The sequence below is a fragment of the Danio aesculapii genome, chromosome 2 (genome assembly GCF_903798145.1).
Source record: "Danio aesculapii chromosome 2, fDanAes4.1, whole genome shotgun sequence".
Lineage (NCBI taxonomy): Eukaryota > Metazoa > Chordata > Actinopteri > Cypriniformes > Danionidae > Danio > Danio aesculapii.
The window spans coordinates 35,246,188-35,255,880 of NC_079436.1; the positions used below are offsets into that span (position 1 = coordinate 35,246,188).

Sequence of the window (9,693 nt, forward strand, 5' to 3'; positions counted from 1 at the left end):
GCCGAAAAGAAAATAAATGGTTGTGTATGAGCCAACAATATGGGAGAAATTGTAGAGGAAATGGAAGAAGGAGACTGAATGGATAAGATGAGAAGGCAGGAGAATGAAAGGTGCAGGATAATAAAGGCAAGTGTAAATCAACAAATTGGAAGATGTGCGTTTGTCCATAATGTAAACACTCGTTTTGTAAATTAATCAGTACTGGTGTCAAATAAGTTTTAGTATATTCTAGTATCTAATAAGCACCAGATATAATGAATACCTGTATAAAATTAGTTCTAGTTTCCAATTAAAACAATGTATATAATTAAAAGGTGTATCTAATAAGAAGTAATATTTATTTAACAAGTACTAGTAACTAATAAATATGGTTTGCCACATTATTTTTTTCGATTTCTTATATACATTTTTCGCATCATGAAACTATATAGATACTTTTTACATTTTAGGGTTGGAAAATGTATTTCGTATCAGTGACAAAAATAAAAAGAAACAGAACATGATGTGCTTTTGTTAATATCTTGTTTGTTTGTCATACACAAGGGGGCGCATGAATCCACGAGTTTCTCAGTTGCGTTCCGTACAGATGCATGTTTGTAATGACGTAATTTGGCTTCGTCCTCATGATGTAAATACAGTATGTGTAGGTGTAATTCTTGTTTATTTGTTCAAATATGTCTGACTTTATCTCCGGAATGTTATATGAGGTTACATTAGCAAATGTTATAGATATGTCATACACATTTTGTCATTAATATTGTCTATTTAATGAAACTTTGAATTTTGTGAAGTTAATTAGACTTTTGTCATGGTAAACAAATTATCACGTGGGAAAAACAAAACAAAAAAACGTAACATCCATGTCCGAAAGTTAAAACCGAAGAATACAGAAGCACTGTTTGTGTCACCCGGAGGTCCATAATCGCGTCAGCCGTGATAGGATGATGTGCTCTCGGCTTTTCATTCACTTTCTTCTGCACTTTCTTATGCGTCTCTCTGATCTTTGATTGAATCTCCAGTAGCCAATGACGTTGATTTATTCCAGACATCCCCCTTCTGGCGCCCCGCCTCTGCCTGTGACGTCACGGACAGTTTATATACTGCAGGGCTCCGGTGCCTGGGCATGTTTGACTCGCACAGGACTAGAGAACTTTGTCAGGCTTCAGGACTTCGCGCAAAGGAGTTTATTTTCTAAGACGAAGGATCTTTCTTGATGAATGGATCCTTCTTGTTTCTCCACAGCTCAGCGTCTTTCGTGTAAAATGATGAATCCGGATATGTTCAAAGCGTCTCCAACGGCTCCACCGCCCGCCAAGCCGAGTCGGAGTAAATCAGAACACGTTAAGCCGGAGCTCGCGCAGGTGGTGGTGGACGCGAAGACCGGGAGGTCGTACTGTAAAGGAAAGCTTTTGGGAAAGGTACGGTGTTTTGTATTTACGGATTAAATTGGAGCGCTTTGATCACTGTGTGTCTTGTCGCGTTGCTCAAACGTGTCTCGTGCTCGTCTCGTGTTTGGTGAGGTGTTCATCATGGGTGCACCAGAACCACTAGACCGCAATCCGCCCTGTCCGGGTTTTTATACAATCTACCTGATGGTCATTGCAGCAATGCATGCAGCATTTCTTTCAAACACCAAGACCTTGCATTTGATTTGTGTTTGGGATTTAGAACTGGCTTTGTAATTTGATTTGATGTCTTGAAAGGATGAATGAATGAATCAATGCATCAATGAAATGATGCTGCATTGCTTTACGATCACTGAAGCCAGTGACCACCGTCTCAGTGTTATTGGGTTGTTTCCAAAACAAGGCTCTTATAAGAATTAAGTGATCGATTATTGGAGGTCTCGTCAATCCTGGGCTTTAAAGTGCCGCATCATTGTGCGATGCTGTAAGGAGGGCTTGGTCGACTGGGAAAAGAATACGTCATTCCTTTGTACATGTTTTGGGTCCAGGTTCTGATATTAACCAAGGATCGATGCAAAAAATGCCTGCGATGTTTGGTTTCTGGAGATGAAGAATTTGATTAAAGATGCATGTTAAATTGGTTGAAAGACCGGTGGCAGGAAAAAAGCAGGTGTTCTCTGCAGATTTCTGATGCATCGCATGTGAAGGATAATTTGTCAACTATATATTTGCTTAACTGGAATTGATTGATTTAATGTTTTTAATATTTTATGTAATATATGTGTATATCATCACATACAATATTGGAGTCATTGGAGGACAGGTCTCACAGAGTCGGCCACAAGGGACTGCCTGAGTGAATGAATAGAAAATGTATTAAAAATCTAAAGGATTCTATGCATTTTAGAATGATGAATAACAAGTTAGTGAAATGGAAAATATGAAGGTCAACACACTAAATAGAAGAAATATAATTACAAGTTTAAACCACTACATAAGATGTAAATGAATTATTCAAATATGATATGAGTAAAAAAAAAAAAAAAAAAAGTCCTAAACTTGCTGCCTGACCACATTCTTGAATCATGCTGAAAATATGAATAAAATGTTCAAGAACACCCATAATCTTCAAATATGTTGCTTCTGCAGACAGGAAACCGTTGTTTCACTGTGTCATTGAGTTTGCACACTCACCTGCTGCCTAGCATTGAAGTTAATCATCACCTTGCATTTGAAATCCCCTGCAATGTTTCCTGTTGATGCTTTCTGAGTGATTTATATATCATGCCTTTTGATTTTTAGGGTGGTTTTGCACGGTGCTATGAGATGACTGATCTTGCAAACAACAAGATGTATGCGGTGAAGGTTATTCCTCAAAGCAGAGTCTCAAAGCCACACCAGAGAGAGAAGGTAAATTAACAAACTAGCACAAAATGGAATTGTCATTTTTTTTCCAGCCACCTCTCTAATGCTTATTCATAATTTTTATTGTAGATCATTAATGAAATCGAGCTCCACAGAAGCCTCCAACACAAGCACGTAGTGAAGTTTTCTCATCATTTTGAGGACCAAGACAATATTTACATCTTCCTTGAGCTCTGCAGCAGAAAGGTGAGTTGTTTCAACCAAGAACAGGTTTTATTTGGGGACTGAAGCTACATGATCTAATCTTACTCTTCGATATTTGCAGTCTCTGGCACACATTTGGAAAGCAAGACACACGTTGACAGATCCAGAAGTACGTTACTACCTCAGACAGATCATTTCTTCACTCAAATACCTCCACAACAAAGGCATCCTCCACAGAGACCTCAAACTAGGTAGTGTTTTTGATCCCTCGGCCTACTGTTTACTTCCTAGTGTGATGGCCGTCAAATGTAATCCATTTTAATATGCTGCTTTTGTTTTTTTGCAGGAAATTTTTTTGTGAATGAAAACATGGAGTTGAGATTGGGTGATTTTGGCCTGGCGGCAAAGCTGGAGACAGTTGAGCAAAGGAAGAAGTGAGTTTGCTTGCCTTCAGTATTCATAAATTCAATAGAAATGCATTGGAGCAGTGTGTTGATGTGAAATTTGTTTCTTTTTTTTGCAGGACCATCTGTGGGACGCCAAACTACCTTGCACCAGAGGTCTTAAACAGACAAGGCCATGGGACCGAGTCAGATGTTTGGTCGCTGGGTTGTGTAATGTAAGTCTTATCAACACTACAGTAGGGTTATTGGGGTTATTATTTTGTAAACTGTGCTTTACGAATGCATCGATTAATTTAATAATTAAATATGGTAAAGTAGGATGGAATGTTTTATGTATAAAGGAAAGGAAATATATTAAATATAATAAATATTTTGTTGACCGTTAATTGGTGTTGAGTAACATTCAGTTACTATTGTAGCCTTGATAAAATATTTCTAAATGGATATTGCATCGTGTAATTTAATTAGTATTTTTATTTGTGTATATATATTTATATAGTACTTTTAAACTAAATGAAACTTGGCACCTTGTTGAAAAAACAGGTTTTGTTTCACTTTATTTCCATTAACATTATTATTATTACTACCACTGCTACTACTACTACTACAACAACAACTACACAATTAGTTCCAAACCTGTGAGTTTCTTTTTTCCATTGAAAGCAAAAGAAGATCTTTTGAACCATGTTAGAAACTGGTAACCTTTGACATCCATTGTAGGAAAAGCCAAATAATATGGAAGTTGTCAGTTGTGACTGGTTTCCAACATTCTACAAAATATCTTCTTTTGCAATCAACAGTAAAAATAAACTCAAACAGGTTTTGGAACAAGTAAAGGGGCGAGTAAATGAGTATTATTTATTTTATTTTTATTTTTTTTTTGGGTGAACTATACCTTTAACTTCTATTGAAACCATTAAAAGTTAGTTAACAAACAAAAAATAAGTTAATTTTAAAATTATGAGTGCCCTTTAAGTATACATTGCAAGCTAGATTGGTTGACAAAACAAGTTTGGGAGTCCCTGGTGTCAACAAATGCTATTTATATCATGGAAAGTCCATAAGAAATACTTGAATTATGATGCATCAGATGTGACAGCCATGATGACGAGCTCTTTTTATTTTCATTTAGGTACACTCTTCTATGTGGGAATCCACCTTTTGAAACCTTAGACTTGAAAGAGACCTACAAGTGTATTAAGGAAGTGAAATACAGCCTTCCTTCATCCCTCACTCCATCTGCACAGAAGCTGATCTCCTCTATCCTTCAGAAAAACCCCTGCGACCGCCTTACGCTGGATCAGATACTGGCCCACGACTACTTCACAAAGGTTAGCATACGGAGTAATCATTTATCACCGTCCAAAGCGCAATTAAACCTTTTTCATTTTAACTAATTACAAAGGCATTTACTTGATGTGTAGTAATTTGTTATAAATTCTCAAATTGATATTTGTTTTTCTTCCCTCAGGGTTTCACCCCAGAAAAACTCCCTCCCAGCAGCTGTGTGATGGTGCCTGAGCTTAATCCACCCAGTCCTGCCAAGAAGTTCTTCACCAAGATGGCTAAAAGTCTATTTGGCAAGAAGAAATCGAAAAGTATGTGGATACTGACACCACACTTTTATTTGACATTTATTTATTCATTGCCTTTTTTTTTTTTTTTTTTTTTTTGTAGATTTGGATTACAAAATGTCTAAAATATTGTAATATTATTATAGTGTTGTGTTTTGTTTTTTTTTTTTACATATTTTTTTTAATAGTGTATTTTTTTGTATTTAAGATGATTGGAACAATACACACACATTAGGATTTTACTTTCTATTTCAGTTATCTTTTAATTTCAGTTAGTTTATCCATTTTAGTTTCTTTTAACTGGTAAACAAATGAAGAGTTCAGATGCAAAAACCTCTAAATGCTGTTTGAATTTCTCCTAAAATGGACTTTTTTTTTTTTTTTTTTTTTTTTTTTTTTTTTTTCTCTTCCCTCAAGCTCCTGTATGTATGTTCAGTAAATACACTTATGGCAAATAATGTGTTCTTTGCATTGCCTTTTAAAGTGAAATAACTGAACACAAACAGAATTCTGAGAAAAATTCTCATTTTAGAAGAGAATTTCAGATGGCACTTTAGAGGTTTTTGCATCTGAACTCTTCAAATGTTAAGCTAGTTTTAGTTAATAGTTTTGTTTGGAATCCAACATTATTGTCTGTTATTAACATGTAAAATATTATTATTCCAGCTGTTGAGAAGACCACTTCTGAGGAGAAGGATGACATTTCTAAACTGGTGTCAGGCATGGTGAAACACTCCATCGGTCGGCAAATGAGCTACAAGACAATGGGAGTGAATGAGGTAATAATGCATTTTCTAACTATGTGCATTGGTGTATTAATAGCTTTGCTGCTCTAATCATATACTGACTCATGACTGTCGTAGAAAGCGGTGTCTGTGCGTTATGCTGTTTTCGGCATAGCTAAAGTAAGCTCAGTGGGGACCCATTTTGAAAGCCGCCATAGATGAATAATAGTGCAGTCGTTTTTTGCTGAACGTCTCAGAATACTAACCAAACCCTAAATGACAAATAGCAAACCCTCACAGACGCTGAGTTATTACATGACAAATTGATCTTTTAAGCTTGAGACACAACAATGGAAAACCACTGTAAACTGTGCATGATTAACTAAGCATAAGGAAGTACTTCTGACTTTAATAACAATGCAACTTCCTATTTTCCCTTCCCTCAGGCCACTTCTCCAACGGTTCAGCTGGTGAGCTCTGGGCCTCTGGACACTCCAGCTGAGGAAGAGTCCAGAAAGTCTGCATCTCGATCCTTCAAAGGCACTGTGGCCAGCAGCACTGATGGTAAGCTGATTTTATTTATTTATTTTTTGCTCTGTACAGCAACAAATAGCTTGGCTTGTGTATGTGTGGCCTACATTATTGGCCCCCCTTCAGTCTTGCAGTGACCGCTTTTTAAGAACAACTTTGTCTCAATGCATCCTGGCCTAATTTATGTTTTATTTATTTATTTTATACCCTTTTATAATAATATTGCTTTCAATTGCAGTCCAAAAATAAATTGACTTTAACCCAGTATTATTTTAGCATCCACTAACTTTTGTAGTTTATTTGTAGCTTAAAATTTGAAATAAAAAAAAAATTATTTAAAAATAAAGTTATTTAGAGATTTTTCTGTGTTTTATTAAACCTTTGTCATTTTTATGTCTTTTTAGATGGATAAAGTAACAACAGATATTAAAGTAACAACAGATATTTGTGTGGATAGTTAAATTAAAAATCCTACTTTTCTTTCTTTCCTCAGGTTGTGACGACATCCCTACCCCTTCTGCTGTTGCCGAATCTGCCATGAAAGTTCTTAACAGCTGCTTGTCTTCCATGCCAACAGGTTTGTTCCCACTCTTTGCTCTCACCGAGGTGCTTAAGCAATTTTCAAGGTTTACTCTTAAGCCATTGATCATGTACTCAAATATTGTCCTTTCCTCTTTGCCAGCTTCAAGAAACCCTCCCTGCCTTGTTAAAACCAAGCCTTTCATCTGGGTAACCAAGTGGGTCGACTACTCCAACAAATACGGCTTCGGTTACCAGCTTTCCAATCAAAACGTCGGCGTACTTTTCAACGAAGGCACTCATCTGAGCCTCTGTGACCAGCGGAGGTACGGCTTTCTGTGCTCCTTTTCTAATTTTGGCTTTTGAACTGAGCTCTTATTGACCCATATAGAGGGCTTTAGCCTTTATAAAGTCTTCGCTTTCAAATTAATTGTTTTAAGTAGCTTTACTTGAAGTTCTAAGTCTCCTTTGTTTATATTCTTTCACAGGACTGTACATTACTGTCTAACAAACAACAAACACTTCAGCTTTCCTGCTAATGCGCTACCAGAGAAGCTTCAGAGTCAGAAACACATTGTGGATTTGATGGCTAACTACATGGAGCAGAACCTAATGGAGGTAAGTTCAGGGGGAAAAAGCCCCCTGTTGTTGTTGTTGGTTTTATTATTGTTTTGATTACATTATATATTTTAAATATTATATACATATGCATTTTTGTGGTAAACTGTAGATCAGCAAGTTATGCAAACAAATAAAATGGAATTAATTAATGGACTAAATACTTAACAATTCCAAGTTTATATATTTTTCCCCATCCTCAGTTGTGTTTCTCACATGTGGACAAAGTCCGATTTGCAAGCTTGATAAAATCAATCTTTACTTGCAGTAGCATACTGTTTATTTCTGTATTAACTTTTTTTTGTAATTTTAAAAACTCTTGCAATATTTTTATAGATTTAAACTTGCTATTGCAGGATTTTTTTTTTTATTAAACTGAATAATGTAGTATTAAAAATAGTAAAATGGTATTCTTCTGTATCTTAAACATTTAGTGTTTGTTTTTGCAGGGTGGAGATATCAACTGTGAGGACCAATCTTCTTCAAGCTCTTCTCCGCTGCTTCTGCAGTGGATCAAGACTGATCATGCCTTAGTCATGCTCTTTGACAACCGAACCCTACAGGTTAGTCTCAAATCAGACAAAAAGCACTGCTGAAAAGACTGTTTTTCAATCTAATGGTTTCCTAAACCTTAATTTAAAACATTCCCATTCCCTTCACTCTCCAGGTCAACTTTTACACAGACCACACAAAAATCATCCTGTGCAAGCCCTCGGACGCCTCATACCTGGTGACGTTCATCAGCAAGGAGCGTGTCTCTTATTCCTACCCTCTGAACATGCTTTCTGAACTGGGCTGCTCTCCAGAGCTCCGGCAGCGGCTTCATTACGTGGTTCAGCTTCTTCAGCACTACACCAACGCATAATGAAGATGGCCAAACTGCTTCATATTACCATTTGCTGCTTATTGCTTACTTTCGAGAAGCAAAAAATGACTGACAAAGACTAAAAAAAAAAAAAATCAGGAGAAGCTTCCATGTTGCCACGAAGATCTCCTGTCCTTGGTCATCGGCTGGCCTCTTTGAACTATGGTGCACTATTTTTTTTTTCCTTTTCGTTTTTTTTGCAACTGAGCCTACAGTCTACACCAACAGTATCACACTACCAGCTTGACTCACAGTGTGCACAACCAAAATTTGAGCCTGTTCTTTTATTATTATTATTATTATTTTTAAATTTTGGTTTAGTTTGTTTTAAAGCTGGACTAAAGTGCAAATGACGTAAAAGGAGAAAAAAAACCTCACAGGGTTCTTAAGCGTCTTGCTTATGTGTCCCAAACACTGCGCAAGATGTGCTTGGCTTTTTATGCTCGATCACTTGGCTTTTTTTTTTTTTTTTAAAAGACATTTTATTTCACTAAGTAGTACACAAACGAGAAGAGCTACGAACACCAAATGGTTCAACTTTTAATGAGATTAGTTTTAAAGAAGGCAGAGGTGAACGGCTGAGGTGGAATTGTAATTCATGGAGGAGCAGTTTGAAGTGGAAGTGACTGAAAAAAGTGCCTTTCTGATGGATTCCTCTGTGCAATAATTAATAATAATAAATAATAACAACAATGGCCCTGAATCTCAAGCTTAAGTCACAAAGGGAATGAGAGAGGGCCTTTACATAGTCTTCGGTTTTCCAAGCGAATTAGGCAGGAGTTGGGAAAGAAACACTACAAATACACACCTGATATAAGCTTTCTGCTCTTAAGTGATTATATCCTTAATGTCTGTACTTGAGGAGAAAAAAAATAGACTATGTATTCAGTGTGCCTCCAGCTTTGTTTACTTGACATGCTCCATTTATAATAGGTAATCATAATGTCCTCAAAACTGTGACCATGGCTGTAAGTGTTAAACAAGTGTTCTGAAAACCAACATTGTGAAAGCCATTACCCTCTCAGACAAATCCTAACTAGTATTATTAATTAATTGTGGCACGTGTTCTATTTATTTTTTTATTTATAGTTTTTTATTTATTGATGTAAGATAATTGTACGGTGTCAACACTGGGAAATGTTCAGTATGATCACTTTTTATGTATTGGGAGAGGGGGGAATAAAGTTTATTGAAAATACTCATTTTGTGTCGTGTTTTAATTAAATTTTTTTTGTTTTAAAGTCTGAAAAGAAAAAAAGTAATTGGTTTTGTTTATTCCACCAAATATGAAATGAGAATCCTAAACCTAACTTACTGATGTTTAGTTAATTATTATAAAAATGATTATAAATGTCTGAAAAAACAAAACTATTTATTTTGTAAACCAACTCGATGACTGTATTTTAAATCTGTAAGAAATGTCATCAGTAGTTTGGTACCTTAAAGGGCACCTATGATGAAAATCATCTTTTGCAAGCTGTT

General features: G+C 36.0%; 1 protein-coding gene across 1 annotated transcript; it reads left to right on the forward strand.

Annotated features, from left to right (window-relative positions):
* The first annotated feature begins 1,137 nt into the window (after positions 1–1,137).
* plk3 (polo-like kinase 3 (Drosophila)) lies at positions 1,138–9,409 on the forward strand. The gene is made up of 15 exons (XM_056478056.1): positions 1,138–1,418; positions 2,709–2,816; positions 2,901–3,017; positions 3,097–3,226; positions 3,322–3,409; positions 3,499–3,594; positions 4,512–4,710; positions 4,851–4,977; positions 5,620–5,732; positions 6,125–6,242; positions 6,703–6,786; positions 6,892–7,054; positions 7,217–7,346; positions 7,796–7,909; positions 8,014–9,409. The coding sequence occupies exons 1-15, from the start codon at positions 1,218–1,220 to the stop codon at positions 8,209–8,211; spliced, it is 1,986 nt and encodes a 661-aa protein (XP_056334031.1). The 5' UTR covers positions 1,138–1,217; the 3' UTR covers positions 8,212–9,409.
* The last annotated feature ends 284 nt before the right edge of the window (positions 9,410–9,693 follow it).